Source organism: Pan troglodytes, chromosome 14 (genome assembly GCF_028858775.2).
Source record: "Pan troglodytes isolate AG18354 chromosome 14, NHGRI_mPanTro3-v2.0_pri, whole genome shotgun sequence".
NCBI classification, from domain to species: Eukaryota; Metazoa; Chordata; class Mammalia; order Primates; family Hominidae; genus Pan; species Pan troglodytes.
The window spans coordinates 57,624,574-57,640,918 of NC_072412.2; the positions used below are offsets into that span (position 1 = coordinate 57,624,574).

General features: G+C 38.4%; 1 protein-coding gene across 14 annotated transcripts in view; it reads right to left on the reverse strand.

Annotated features, from left to right (window-relative positions):
* NEK5 (NIMA related kinase 5) overlaps positions 1-16,345 on the reverse strand; it is an 89,290-nt gene continuing 72,945 nt past the window's right edge. For 9 of the 14 annotated variants that reach the window (XM_009427003.5, XM_063792590.1, XM_063792588.1 and 6 more), the window contains 2 exons: positions 14,037-14,154; positions 1-989 (listed from right to left, as the gene is read on the reverse strand). In XM_009427003.5, coding sequence (XP_009425278.3) covers positions 719-989; positions 14,037-14,154 — 389 coding nt within the window. In that variant the 3' untranslated portion in view covers positions 1-718. The remainder of the gene's footprint in view (positions 990-14,036; positions 14,155-16,345) is intronic. The other 5 variants (XM_054664977.2, XM_016925322.4, XM_016925321.4 and 2 more) reach the window with 3 other exon arrangements.

A 16,345-nucleotide genomic window follows, 5' to 3' on the forward strand; every position in this document is an offset into this window, starting at 1 on the left:
TTTTCTCTTTTGTCTTCCTCTTCCACTTGTAAGGACCCTTGTGATTACACTGCACCCAGGTGGATAAACCAAGATAACCTCCCTATTTTAAGGTCAGCTGATGAGCAAACAATTTCACCTGCAACCTTAATTCTCCTTTGCCGTATTCGCAAACTGTGGGGATTAGGATGGGACATGTTTTGGAGGGGGCGTTGAGCCACATTACTCTGCCTACCACATATATTAGCTGAAAGCTTTTTTTTTTTTTCTTTTTTTGAGACAGAGTTTCGCTCTTATTGCCCAGGCTGGAGTGCAGTGGCACAATCTCGGCTCACTTGCAACTTCCATCTCCTGGGTTCAGGTGATTCTCCTGCCTCAGCCTCCCAGGTAACTGGGATTACAGGCATGCACCACCATGCCCAGCTAATTTTGTATTTTTAGTAGAGACGGGGTTTCACCATGTTGGTTGGACTGGTCTCAAACTCCTGACCTCATGATCTGCCTGCCTTGGCCTCCCAAAGTGATGAGACTGCCTGGCCTAAGATTTCTTAATAGAAACTTTAAAGTAAAAATATTAATGTCTATATTCAAAAGTTCTACTTCCTAAATTGAAAGAAAAATTAATAAATCCTTGAGATTACTAGAAAACCCTTACAGTAAATGAGCATTTATGACTTGTACCCAAATAAATACTATAGGTAATAGACACTAACTTATTACTTAAGAAAAAGTACAATAATCACACTTGTATATTTTGACTGGTTGTTGATGTTCCTTGGTCTTCATCAGTAATACAAATGTGGTCATTAGATGTAGTAGAAATATTCTCCAAGCCCTCCCTTAATTCTTCAGATTTCTGCATACTTATCCCCTCTCTTTCTCTTGACTTTCTAGAGTCCTTAGAGGTACTGGAGGCCTCTTCTGTTTTTTCTTCCCCTTTGAAAGTAGCGAGTTTTTCTAAGTATTCTACTACTTCATCTCTCAACTCATCTTCAGATTCTTCAAAATTTCTGAAATAATAAGCAGTAAAAATCAGCATTATGATATGAAAGTACTGAAGAATACATGTAAAAACTCGTTTCCCTTTTCTCCATCCCCAGTTGAGCAATATAAAAGTTGCATTTTCACCTAGGTTTTTCTAAGCATGATAAACAGCTAATGTTGGGAGAATCAGTCTTCTGTTGAGTTGTACATTGTGTTAAACACCCTTTATTATATTTATTAATGTCCATCATCTAATGTTTAAGAGGAGAGGAAGAGAGAATAAAAAAAAAAGAAAAAAACAATTGCCGTACATCGAGCCCTTACTATATGTCCATCAATATCCTAGGGTACTTATACCATATTTCACTTAATACTAACAACATTTTGAGGTAGACATTATCATCAAATTACAAATAAAGAAGCTAAGGCTCAGAGAGGTTAAAAAATGTGTTGAAGGTCTCACAGCTACTAATTCATAGAACCAGGAATTAAAATTGTGTCTAAGACTGCAACATTGGTATTTTTAGAAAGGAAAGGGAATAGATCAATAAGACAATCTGCACCAACCTAAATTAAACCTAAAAGTAACTGCACCAACCTAATATTTAAGTAGCAAGTATGAGGTCAGGAGTTTGAGACCAGCCTGGCCAACATGGCAAAACCCCTTCTCTACTAAAAATACAAAAAATTAGGCATGGTGGCGCACACTTGTAGTTCCAGCTACTCAGGAGGCTGAGACAGGAGAATCACTTGAATGCAGGAGGCGGAGGTTGCAGTGAGCCGAGATCGCACCACTGCACTCCAGCCTGGGAGACAGAGCGAGACTCCATCTCAAAACAAAACGGAACAAAAAAAGTGGCAAGTGGAGGAGATTGAGAAAGAGCTGATAAGGGCCAAGAAGATGTGTATCGTGGAAGCCAAAGGAGTAGCCAAATAGGATGAGGACTGAGAAATGATTACCTGACTTGCCAATTTCAAGGTAATAGATGACTGTTGAAAGAATATTTCAGATGAGTGCCGTGCAGCAGGAGCCAATGTACAGTGGGTCCAGAAAGCAATGGAGATTAACAAAGTGGTGACAGGTGGGGACTACAGGTGAGCACCACTATGCCCAGGTTTTTTATTTTTAGCAGCTAGGAGGTCTCACTGTGTTACCCAGGCTGGTCATAAACTACTGTGTTCAAACAATCCTCTCACCTCAGCCTCCCAAAGTACTGGGAGAGCTACTCAGGAGGCTGATGCAGTAGGATTGCTTGAGCCTAGGAGTTTACACAGTTGTAATGAGCTATGATCATGCCACTGCACTCCAGCCTAGGCATCAGAGCAAGACACTCATCTGAAAAAAAAAAAAAGTGGTGACAATGAATTTAAACTCCTCTTTCAGCGAGCCTAGCTCTGAAAGGAATGGTATTATTTAGAGAACATGGGGGCAATGGTTTTTGGTTATTGTTTTTAATGGGAAAGAGTTGGGCATGTTTATATGCTGAGGAAAGGAGGTAGTAGATATTCAAAACAGGAGACAGGTGGAATAACCAATAGGAGCCAGGTCACTGAAAAGAAGCTGGGTTTTAGAGCACCTGCAGAGCATGGGCTTTCAGCAGGAAGAGGGACAGTTTTTCCTAAGAAAAAGAAGATAGGGAGAGAAAAGGAGAGAAGGACTCATGGATATAGAGAAGTTATGGAGCTAGAAAACTGATTCTGCAGAACGCGTACTATCTCTGTGAAGGAGGAGGCACAGTCACACGATGAGCGTGTGTGGATGGGAGTGAGCTGAGGGATGAGGGTTTGGAATCACTGATACACTGGGAAGGAAGCTGACCAGGCTTAGGATTGCCAGTCATCATGGAGGACCCCACTAAAACTGGAGACCATAAATTTGGGTGGACCAGTAAGTGCAACTCCCACTTACTGTTACCATTCCTGAGATATGTGCTTTACACAGATCTTTCCTTTGTCTTTGTTCCTCTACTAAACTATGCTGTGTATAGGTATAAATTTATTTTCGTTGTTGCTGCTTGATAATTGTTTTATTTCCCAGATATGATGATTCCTGGCTTCAAATAATTATAGAAAGTTCACAGCTGGAATTGATTTGCATATTGTTTTCTCATATTCTTTTCTTCTGGAACTCCTTTTCATATACATTTGACTTCATGCCTCTTAACTTCTCTGTCACATTTTCCATCATGTTTTTACTTAGACCTATCTTCCAGTTACTAACTCCTTTATTACCTGTACCTATTCTGTTTTTTAAACCATCAGTCGAATTTTAATTTCTATTCATAGATTTTTTTCAACTTCCAGAAGTTCTAGTGAATTATAAAAATTTTTGCTATGGTCTGAATGTTTGTGCCCCTGTTCCCAATTCATGTGTTGAAACCTAATCCTCAATGTGATAGTATTAAGGGGTGGAGCCTTTAGGAGGTGATGAGTCATGAGAGCACAGCCCTCATGAGTGGGATCAGTGCCCTTATAAAAGAAGCCCAAGGAAGCTTGTATGCTCCTTCCACCAAGTGAGGACACAGCTAGCAGGTGCTGTGTATGGAGCCAAAAGCTAGCCCTTACCAGACACCAAATCTACTGGCACTTTTTTTTTTTTTTTTTTTTTTTTTTTTTGAGAGAAATCTCACTTTTGTCCCCCAGGCTTGAGTGCAATGGCTCAACCTCGGCTCACTGCAACCTCCGCCTCCCAGGTTCAAACGATTCTCCCGCCTCTACCTCCCAAGTAGCTGGGATTAAGGCACCTGCCACCATGCCCAGCTAATTTTTGTATTTTTTAGTAGAGACGGGGTTTCACCATGTTGGCCAGGCTGGTTTCGAACTCCTGACCTCAGATGATCCGCCCACCTCGGCCTCCCAAAGTGCTGGGATTACAGGCGTGAGCCACTGCACCCGGCCTCTACTGGCACCTTGATCTTGGACTTCCTAGCCTCTAGAACTAGAAGAAGTATATTTCTGATATTTTTGTTAACTCATCTAAGGTATTGTGTTAGAGTAGCCCAAACAGGCTAAGAGAAACTTCCTGCTCTTTACCGAGGGACTATATTTTTCTTATGTTTGGATTCCTGAATTTAATTAAATTAAATAATTTTAAATACACAGTATTATAGTCTTCCTAAGATAATTATATTATCTGAAATTCTTTATGATCTAATCAGCATTTGTTCTATTTGCAATCTCTCATAGTGGATTCTGTTTTTAAATGTTCAATTGTAAGTTCATCTTCACCAGTGCTTCAGTGAAAAAATCCAACATTTATCCCTCCAGAGTGTCTTATATTTACTTCTAAAAATCCCAGGAGTATTACCACCCCTTAATGTTAATTTTAGTGTTAATTTCTCAACATAGATGTTTCCAGCCCATACAAGTATTGTAATTCAAGCTCCAAACACAAGTGAAGTCAAATCTATGGTTATAAATGTCTTAGGGAGAATTTTTCTTCCAGAGATTGGGCTAAAACAGACAAGCCACATTACTGGTATTTTTTTCCTAGACCACACTTGCTCTTCAAGGGTCCCAGCTAGCAAGAATGGAGGGGGACCTAAGGAAGAAGACCCTATTAGATATTTAGGAGGTATACAGGAAGAGGAAGGAAAGGAAGAAAAAGCAATTTTAAACCCTCCAAAACAAAATGAGCCCACAAACTAAAATTCTAACACCTGAATAAATCTAATGGTAAGACAGATGGCATAAAATTAATAAAAGAAAAAAATTGGACCATGAACTAACTCCAGATGAAATTATTTTTTATGGAGGATTTTGATAAGTCTCCTAAAGTAAGTATGCCCAAAAAGATAAACTAAAGCAAAGCATTTAAATTTTTTAATTATGAGAAATCATTATGCATTAATGAAACAAGACCATATAAATATAAGAAAAAATAATTATCTTGGGCATGAAATATATAATCATTTAAATTAAAAACTCAATAGATGGTACCCAGATAGGCTTAGAAAACACTATTCAAGGATTCATCCACGCCTGTAATCCCAGCACTTTGGGAGGCTGAGGCAGGTGAATTGCCTGAGGTCAGGAGTTCGAGACCAGCCTGGCCAACATGGTGAAACCCCATCTCTGCTAAAAATACAAAAATTAGCTGGGCATGGTGGCACAAGCCTGTAATCCCAGCTACTCGGGAGGCTGAGGCAGTAGAATTGCTTGAACCCAGGAGGCAGAGGTTGCAGTGAGCCGAGATCACACCACTGCACTCCAGCCTGGGCAACAAGAGCGAAACTCTGTCTCAAAAAAAAAAAAAAAAAAAAAAAATTCACCTGGAAAGGAACAAAGAAGAGAATAAAAAATATGAAAGTACAATTATGTACTACTGGAGATAATTGAGAAGATAAAAAATATATCTAATATCTAATTGGAGAATCAAAATGGATGCAATAAGAAAAGCAAATATTAAAATTTTCCAGAACTAAAGAAAGTCATGTGTTCTCAAAAGAAAGTGAAGCAAGCAGGATAAAAGACATTTTTAGACCTAGACATACCATAGTGAAACATAAGAATGTAAGGAATTAAAAAAATTATAAAAGTATCAGGGAGAAAGTTAGCATCCCTATAAAGGAAAAACAATGAGATGATAGTTGATGTGTCATCAACAATAATAGAAGCCAGGAGAAAAAATAGTTGTCAATCTAAAATTATATGCCCAGCAAAATTACTGCTGAAGACTCAAGTCAAAACAAAAACAATCTTTGATATGAAAAGAATAAGAAAGTTTACTACTCACTGACATATCATAAATAATTACTAAAGAATATACATCAACAAGAAAAAAACTGAAATCAGAGGGAAAGCATGGGATAGGAAAAAAATGGCAAGTTCAGAAAAATGATAAACTAAATTGGCAAAGTGAGTTACATTTGAGAATATGTATATATTAATACATATAATAATATATATAATATTTTTGTTTGAAAAAAAGGTAAAATTGGATGAAATGATTTGATATCTGAGACTTAAAGTATTCCACACTTACAAAAAAAAAAGTGTGGGGGACATGAAGACAGAAAAGAAACAATGTTGATAATTGTTGAAGCTAGATGATGGATACATGAGCGTTCATTATGCTGTTCTCTACTTGCACTATAAATGTTTGAAATTTTTAATAATAAAAAAGCTTTTTAAGTAAAATTATACTTCTATATTAAAATATCAGAATAAAAGGGTTTTGTGGTGATTAAAATTGTTTTTTTCATATTTGGGAGGAAGGAAGGAATACTGAGCAACTTTTGAATTTGTTAGATCAATTTGTAGGTAGTGTATAAAAACTAACCATTAAAAGATTAGAAATATAATCTGTATCTTCAAAATTATTATGGGGGAAAATTAATATAGAAAAGTTTGTCAACCAACAAAAGGCTAGGAAAGAAGGGTAAAAAAGAAATAAGAAAAGATAATAAATAGAAAACCAAAATGGTATGGTAGAGTGAAATCCAAATTTGTCAACATTATAATAAATTTTACTAAATTAACATTAAAAGACATTTTCACATGACAAGGAGCACATAAACCAACTACATGCACTTTATAAGAAATACAGCATAACAAAATTACAAAGAAATGATGAAAATAAAAGAATAGAAAAATACGTATTATAAAAGTACTTAAAAAAATAAAGAAGTTAGAATAGTAATATCTGTATCAGACCAAATAGAACTTAATGCAAACAGCATTAATAGGAAAAAAAAGTGACAATGTAAAAAAGGGACACTTTACCAAATTGATATAACAATCATAAATTAGAACACAGCTTCTATGTATTTAAAGTATACTGAAAAGGAGAGCAAATGATGAGAAATCATCAAAATCACACAGTTGAAGATTTCAGTGTATCTCTATTAGGAAGTGATTTTTTGTTTTAAAAAGGCTACAGAACATGTTAACAAAAAATGTTTAAGCTTGATACAATAATTACATAGAACATATGTACTCCCCAAATAGTAAGAATATGCATTTGTAACAGGCATAAAATTGACCCTGTGCTCAATGGTAAAAGAAGTCCAATAAACCTTTAAAATCACTAAAATTCAGATGATAGTCCCTGTCCAAAGTGCAAATAAATTAGAAATCCAGATTTTTTTTTTAAAGTGATTAAGGCCGGGTGCAGTGGATCATGCCTGTAATCCCAGCACTTTGGGAGGCTGAGGTGGGTGAATCACAAGGTCAGGAGTTCAAGACCAGCCTGGCCAAGATGGTGAAACCCTGTCTCTACTAAAAATACAAAAATTAGCCAGGCATGGTGGCAGGTACCTGTAATCCCAGCTACTCGGGAGGCTGAGGCAGAGAATTGGCTTGAACCCCGGAGGCAGAGGTTGCAGTGAGCCGAGATCACACCACTGCACTCCAACCTGGGTGACAGAGCAAGACTCCATCTCAAAAAAAAAAAAAAAAGAAAGAAAAAAGAAAAAAAAGTGCTTAAAAAAAAATTAGTCAGAAATTTCCAACTTGAATCATACCATTAAGAAAATGAACACAAATACCCAGATGGTGAGAAAATGTTAGCAAAGCAGATATCTGACAAAGAACTAGTAGCAAAGATATATAAATAATTTTAAAATTAAAAGACACCACTTCACACCTAGTAGATGGGTTAAAAATGTTAAAACTGACCATACCAAGTGTTGGTAAGGATGTTGAACAACTGGAACTCTTACACACTGTTCACAGGAATGTGAAATAGAATAACCACTTTGGAAAACAGTAAGTTAAACATTTACCAACTGTGATGGTTTATACAGAGTGTCAACTTGATTGGATTGAAGGATTCAAAGTATTGATCCTGGGTGTGTCTGTGAGGGTGTTGCCAAAGGAGATTAACATTTCAGTCAGTGGGCTGGGAAAGGCAGACTCACCCTTAATCTGAGTGGGCGCAATCTATTCAGCTGCCAGCACGGCTAGAATATAAGCAGGCAGAAAAATGTGAAAAGAGAGACTGGCCTAGCTTCGCAGCCTACAGCTTTCTCCTATGCTGGATGCTTCCTGCCCTCGAACATCAGACTCCAAGTTCTTCGGTTTTGAACTTGGACTGGCTCTCCTCTCTCCTCAGCCTGCAGATGGCCTATTGTGGGACCCTGTGATTGTGTGAGTTATACTTAATAAACTCCCCTTTATATTCCATTACTTCTGTCGCTCTAGAGAACCCTAGTACACCAACCATACAACTCTGCCATTCCACTCCTAGGTGTTTGCCCACAAGAAATGAAAACTTAGGTTCACATACAGAATATACACAAATATTCATAGCCAAATGAAAACTTAGGTTCACATACAGAATATACACAAATATTCATAGCCAAAATCTGGAAACAACATAAATGTCCGCCAACAGGTGAATCTACAAACAAATTGTGGTATATCTACACAATGGGATACTACTGAGCAATATAAAGTAAATGAACTACCAATATATACAACAACATGAATAAGTCTCAAAATTATTCTCAAACAGTAGGGTTTCTAGGCAATTTAAGGGTGTTGTTTCTCTGTAGTCTAAGCCAAAGCCCAAGATAGAGAAGGGCCTATATCAAAAAGATTTGTGGGTCTGGCTGTTACCTAACGAAGTGCCTCCCAATAAGAGTTGCAGAGACCTCTAAGATTTTTGAAAGAAATATATATACAGAAGCATAACCAGGTTGGACTGAAAGGGACACAGACAGTATGAAACGAAAAGAGGCCTTTGGATTCCAAAATTCTGCTGGCAAGGAGGCTAAGAAAACTCCTTCTTTTCCTCCTTCCTTTGCTAGACAAGGTGATTCTAATGTCCATATGGAAAAATAAGCAAAACAAGCCTGAAAACTCTAAGGAAGAGTATTTAGGGGACCTAGCCCTCAAAATAATAAACTATATTATAAACAATGTGTTTATAAATCAATAATTAGACTAGAAAGAATAGGAATTGAATGCAAATACGTATAAAAACATACCATAACAGTAGCATTTCAAATTAGAATAAAAAATCTTTTTTTTTTTTTTTTTTGAGACGGAGTCTCTCTGTCGCCCAGGCTGGAGTGCAGTGGTGTGATCTCGGCTCACTGCAAGCTCTGCCTCCCCGGTTCACGCCATTCTCCTGACTCAGCCTGCCGAGTAGCTGGGACGACAGGCACCTGCCCCCACGCCCGGCTAATTTTTTTGTATTTTTAGTAGAGATGGGGTTTCACCGTGTTAGCCAGGATGGTCTCGATCTCCTGACCTTGTGATCTGCCCTCCTCGGCCTCCCAAAGTGCTGCCGCGCCCGGCCAGAATAAAAAACCTTTTTAAGTAAATGGTGCTGGAATAAGTGAGGAGTTATTTGGGGAAAAAAAAAAAGTTGGGGGCCGAGCACGGTGGCGCACGCCTGTAATCCCAGAACTTTGGGAGGCCGAGGCGAGCGGATCACGAGGTCAGGAGATTGAGACCATCCTGGCTAACACGGTGAAACCCCGTCTCTACTAAAAATACAAAAAATTAGCCGGGCGTGGTGGCCGGCGCCTGTAGTCCCAGCTACTCGGGAGGCTGAGGCAGGAGAATGGCGTGAACCCGGGAGGTGGAGCTTGCAGTGAGCCGAGATTGCACCACTGCACTCCAGCCTGGGCGACAGACCAAGACTCTGTCTCAAAAAAAAAAAAAAAAAAAAAAAAAAAAAAAAGTTGGGACCTGCACGGTGGCTCACGCCTGTAATCCCAGCACTTTGGGAGGCTGAGGCGGGTGGATCACGAGGTCAGGGGTTTGAGACCAGCCTGAACAACATGGTGAAACCCCATCTCTACTAAAAATACAAAAATTAGCCAGCCATGGTGGTGTGCGCCTGTAATCCCAGCTACTCAGGAGGCTGAGACAGGAGAATCGCTTGAACCCAGGAGGTGGAGGTTGCAGTGAGCCAAGATCATGCCACTACACTCCAGTCTGGGCAACAGAGCAAGACTCCATCTCAAAAAAAAAAAAAAAAAAAAAAAAAGTTGGATCCACACTTTGTAGTGTAATATGAATAAAGTTAAAGATGAATAAATTATTTTACTATAGAGAAAATTAAATAATCAATATATTTTTAAAATCCTGGGATTGACAAGGTACAGTGGCTCATGCCTGTAATCTTAACCCCTTGGGGGGCCAAGGCATGAAAATCACTTGAGTCTAGGAGTTCAAGACCAGCCTGGGCAACACGGCAAGACCCTGTCTCTACAAAAAAAAAAAAAAATTAGCTGGGCATGGTGGTGCATGCCTATACTCCCAGCCACTCAGGAGGCTGAGAGGCAGGAGGATCACTTGAGCCCAGGAATTCAAGGTTACAGTAAGCCATGATCGGGCCACTGCATTCCAGCCTGGGGAACAAAGTAAGATCCTGTATGTTTAAAAAAAAGAAGAAGAAGAAGAAGAGTTTAAGACCAGTCTGGGCAATATGGTGAAACCTCATCTCTACAAAAAATAAAAAATAAAATAATTAGTCAGGCATAGTGGCAAGTGCCTGTAGTCCCAGCTACTCAGCAGGCTGAAGTGGGAAGTTAGATTGAGCCCAGGAGGTCGAGGCTGTAGTGAGGTGCGATCATGCCGCTGCACTCCAACCTGGGTGATAGACGGACACCCTGTCTCAAAAAAAAAAAAAATCCTAGAATCTTTGTTTTATAAAATAATTGATTAATCTAACTAAACAAAAATAACATGGCACAAGTCACCATAAACAAAATAAAAGGCAAAAACCAAGGAAAATATTTTTGAATCATGTTACAGATAAAAGACTAATTTCCCTGAAGTGCAGAAAGTTCCCAAATCAATACAATGTTAATACCCAAATTTTAAAAATGGCCCATGAACGAATTTTCCTGAAAGAGGAAATAAAGATGGCTCTTTAGCATATGGAAAGATAACCCCACTCATAAAAGAAATGCCAATTAAAACTATCATGAACTGACTTTTATTTAACCTATCAATTATGCAATAATCCAAAAATCTGACAACACACTGAGCAAGAGAATGGGGAAATAGGCACTTCTAGATACTGATGTTAATAGGTGTAACCTCTGTGAAGGACAATTTTATGATATCCAATTTACAAGTGTACATGCTCTTTGACCCAATACTTTTTGTTCTGGAAATTTAAACTATACATATACTAGTTTTTGAAACAATAATATGTATTTAACATAATACTGTTAAATAAAAAAAAAGCAAATTATAGGACAGTGCACTATGGAACCACTTATATAAAAAGACACATTTACACAAGAAATATATTTTTGCTTATATTTGTATGGAATTCCTCTGGAGAAGTATACACAAGAAGCAGATTAGATTGGTTGACTGTAGGGAGGAGGACTGTGTAGCTGATGTAAAGAGTTAGGTAGTAGGAAGACTGAAAAGGGTCTACTTAAAAAATTTGGGACGTATTTTAAAAGTAAATCATGGGCCAAGTGCAGTGGCTCATGCTGTAATCCCAGCATCTGGCTCACAGTTTACTTTATGGGACGCCCAGGTGGGAGGATCACTTGAGGCCAGGAGTTCAAGATGAGCCTGGGCAACATAGCAAGACCCCGTCTCTACAAAAAACAAAAAAATTAGCCGGCCATGGTGGCATGCTACACCTGTAGTCCCAGCTATTCTGGAGCCTGAGGCAAGAGGATCACTTGAGCCCAGGAGTTCAAGGCTGCAGTGAATATGATCATGCTGCCACACTCCAGCATGGGCAACAGAGAAAGATCCTGTCTCAAAACAAATGTTAAGTAAATTATAATAAAATTTTAAAAATTCAAAGGACTCCAAAATTTAGAACTAATAAGAGAGTTTAGTAAAGTTACAGGATACATCAGTAGTGTTCTATACATTAGCAGTGTCTCAAAACAAATGTTAAGTAAATTATAATAAAATTTTAAAAATTCAAAGGACTCCAAAATTTAGAACTAATAAGAGAGTTTAGTAAAGTTACAGGATACATCAGTAGTGTTCTATACGGTAGCAGTAGTTCTATACATTCCTCTTGAAAACACAAGAGGAAAAAAGGGAGAGATTTGTTAAAGGACAGAAAATTACAGCTAGATAAGAGGAATAAATTCTAGTGCTCTATACCACTGTAGGATGACTATAGTTAATAGTAATATGGTATATAGTTTTAAATCACTAGAAGGAGGATATTAAATGCTCCCAACACACAGAAACAATAAATGTTTGAGATGATGGATATGCTAATTACCTTGAACTGACTGCTATACTTCATATGTATTGAAACATCACTGTGTATCCTATGAATATGTAAAATCAAAATTTTTCAATTAAAAAATAAAATTAGGCAGGCACAGTGGCTCACGCCTATAATCCTAGCATTCTGGGAGGCTGAGACGGGAGGATCACTTGAGCCCAGGAGTTCGAGACCAGCCTGGACAACACTGTGAGACCCCCATCTCTATAAAAAATAAATAAAATTAAAATACAAAAAAATCCCATTTAAAATACCAACAACAACAAAATTAAGTGGTACCTATGCCATAAACAAAATTATAAAAATACTTAAAAATACAAAGAAAAAAGAGACATAGAGAGCTATACTATATTTATGGATGTTAAGATTCATAATCACATTAATGCGTGAATAGATAAAGAAAATGTGGTGTATATATACAGGATGGAATACTATTCAGCCTTTAAAAAGAAGGAAATTCTGGCATTTGTGACAACATGAATAACCCTGGAGGGCATTCTGCCAAGTGAAATAAGCCAGACACAGAAAGACAAATGCTGTATGAGCTCACTAACGTGGAATCAAAAACAATCGAACTCATAGAAGCAGAGAGTAGAATGGTGGTTTCTAGGGGCTGGGGTTGGGAGAAGGTGGAAGGGAAAGCCAGGAGATGTTGGTCAAAGAGTAGAAAATTTCACTTAGACAGGTGGAATAATTTCAGAAGATCTATGGTACAGCATGGTGACTATAGTTAATAACAATTTATTGTATACTTGAAAATTGCTGAGAGTAGATTTTAAGTGCTCTCACCATAAATAAATGATAAGCATGTGAGGTAATACATATATTTATTAGCTTGATTTAGCTATTCCACAATGTGTACATATTTCAAAACATCATGTTGTATACCGTAAGTATATATTAATACAATTTTTATTTGCCAATTAAAAATAATTTTTAGGACAAGTGCAGTGGCTCACACCTATAATCCCAGCACTTTGGGTGGCCAAGGTGGGAGGACAACTTGAAGCTGGGAGTTCAAGACCAGCCTGCACAACATAACAAGACCTCATGTCTACAAAAAATAAAAAAGATTAGCTGGGCATGGTGGCATGTGCCTGTGGTCCCAGCTACTTGGGAGGCTGAGGTGGGAGGATTGCTTGAGCCCAGGAATTTGAGGCTACAGTGAGCTGTGATTGTGCCACCACACTCCAGCCTGGGCAACAGAGTGAGGCTCTGTCTCAAATAATAATAATAATAATAATTTTAAAAGATTCATAATCCCAAATATGCCAATTCCCATAATTCAATCAATAAATAAAATGTCATTCCCACCAAAATCCCAACAACGTTTCTCATACTTTATAAGAGAATGCAAAGAGGTACAGCAGGGGTGTCCAATCTTTTGGCTTCCCTGGCACATTGGAAGAATTGTCTTGGGCCACACATAAAATACACTAACACTAACAACAGCTGATGAACTAAAAAAAAAAAAAAAATTGCAAAAAAATCTCATAATGTTTTAAGAAAGTTTACAAACTTGTGTTGGGCCGCATTCAAAGCTGTCCTGGGCTGTGGCTTGGACAAGCTTGATATACTGTGTATGATGAGGAATGGGCAACAATAGTTAAGATAATTTTGAAGAAAATGCTGTGAAGACTGCTAGCACAATGTGTGAGGACTGGCCCCACCAGGTATCAGGAGGTACAATGGAAGCCATGGAAGTTAAGACAGAGTATCACTGACGCAAATGTAGAAAATGATGCCATTGGAGAAGAATGGAGAGCCCAGAACCAAACCCGTGCATTGTAAAACTTGATTTTTGTAGCCAGGTCTCAGTTGGCTATTTTGAATGTCTCAACTGCAGCATTTTCACTTTGTACCAGTGCTTGACTTAGGTATCGGCAAATGATCTACTTACGTATCATCATCATCAGATCTTGGTTCTAGTTGTTCCTCACCTACTTCAATGCCAGAGACCATTTCTACCTTCCCTTCATCTTCTTCTTTGGGTAGCCATTGTTTTAATGTTCCCATTGCTAAAGAAATGACAGAGAAAGATATGAAAGCATCCCAGCCTATATACCCAATGAGGGGCATATACCAAAAACCTGATAGTGAACATCAATATAATGGTAAACCTTTTAGCCATTTCCATCAAAACAGAGAATAAGAAAGGGATAACACAACCAGACAAGAAAAAGTGACAGGAATAAGGATCAGAGAGGAAGAGATAAAACATCTCCACTTTTGGGGTAGATGCTTTCATTGTATTAGAAAAATTAAGAAAATCTTTGTGTAAAAAAAAGATTTACCACAGTTGGACCACTTTTATTCTCCACTGTTTCTATAACCTGAGTCTCCCACCATGGTTAGACTTCATCATGAATGCCTGTAGGGAAAACCCAAAGCACACACACACCTTCATCTTTTTTTTTTTTTTTTTTTTGCAGTTTTTTTTTTTACTTAAAATGTGCTTTTTATTTTTCCTCTTGGGAAAAGGACTAGACTGAAGATAGCACAATATTTCATTTGTTTTTTTTTTTTTTTTTTTTTTTTGAGACAGAGTCTGGCTTTGTCACCCAGGCTGGAGTGCAATGGTGCAATCTTAGCTCACTGCAACCTCTGCCTCCCAGGTTCAAGCAATTCTCCTGCCTAAGCCTCCTGAGTAGCTGGGATTACAGGCACATGCCACCACACCTGGCTAATTTTTGTATTTTTAGTAGAGACGGGGTTTCACCATGTTGGTCAGGCTGGTCTCGAACTCCTGACCTCCTGATCCACCTGCCTCGGCCTCCCAAAGTGCTGGGATTACAGGTGTGAGCCACCGTGCCCGGCCCTAGTGTTCGTTTTTTAATACCACAAAGAATTATAAGGCAGAGGCTTTTTTTTTTTTTTTAGAACTCTGGTCAGAAGTCAGGTTAATTAAAAGTTTAATATTTAGGCTATAAACGTTTTTTAAAGGCCTTTTCTGCTTTTTCTTCTTTTGGATGCTGTTTCCAGAATTTTTTTTTCAGTTGTTTCCTATCTTTTTGGCATGACTTCTGCTGAGAAAAATGTACAACTTCTCAATGGCCTTTTAGTTAGCTTAAAAACCTCCCCAAATTGGCTCCTATATGACTTGTTCTTCTATTTCCTTCCACTTCTGCTCCTCCTTCCTTTTGCCATTTTCAATAACACGTGAAGGAATCTGCAGGAGACTTCTAATGACTCTAAAACCCCTCGAGGAGTGCAGAAAAGGTGCCACTCATCCCTCCTTAGGTTGGTCTGTTTTCCTAGTGGAGTACAAAGAGTCATGGGCAGGTTCCTCTCAGATCTAAAGCTCTACTGTCTTTTGCAGTAAGTTACTTGATCAATCTGACTTTGGGGTACCAGGGATTACATTGTACTGTGAGAGAGAACTGATTTTTGTGTGTGCAATGGCTGACGAGTCACTGATAAAAGCTGTAGTTTTGGAAGTGGCTGACAGCGGCTGCGGTTGTGAAAGGAAAATAAATCTCGGGACCGATTTATCACTAAGGCAAGAAGAGAAAAGCTGAAAACTACGTCAGGCAAACCTGCCTCCCATTTTATTCCTAAATAAGATAGCTACAATTATAAAAAAGCTACATACCTCCCTCACAATTTGCCCACAGGGAAGTTCCTTGTAGGCCTCAGGATCTTTACCCTAAAACAATTCTGTTGAATTTCACCTTGGCAATGTAAACTGATAGCTGATCTTCACAGGTGCAGGACAGAAAGTCATTCCTCTGCTCACCCGAGACAAATCATATCTGATTGCTTCTGCCCTATTGTTTATGTAAAAATGCAGATTCACTGAGCCAGACTAACTTGTGTATTCAGTGAAAGGCTGATCAAGGACTCAAAAGAATGCAAACTTTTGTCTTTTATCTACCTATGACCTGGAAGCCCTCCCCCCGACCCCGCCCCCGCCCTGCTTCAAGTCGCCCCTCTTTTCTGGACCAAACCAAGGTACAATTCACACATAGTAATTGATGTCTCATGTCTCCCTAAAATGTATAAAAGCAAACTGTACCCTGACCACCTTAGACACATGTCATCAGGACTTCCTGAGGCTTTGTCACTGACGCATCTGTAACCTTGGCAAAATAAACTTTCTAAATTGAGACCTATCTCAGATATTTTGGGTACACACAGTGAATGGTTGTTACTGGATGGGGCTACTTACTTCTTTGTGCATTTAGATTAAAAGACAGGTTTGAACACTTG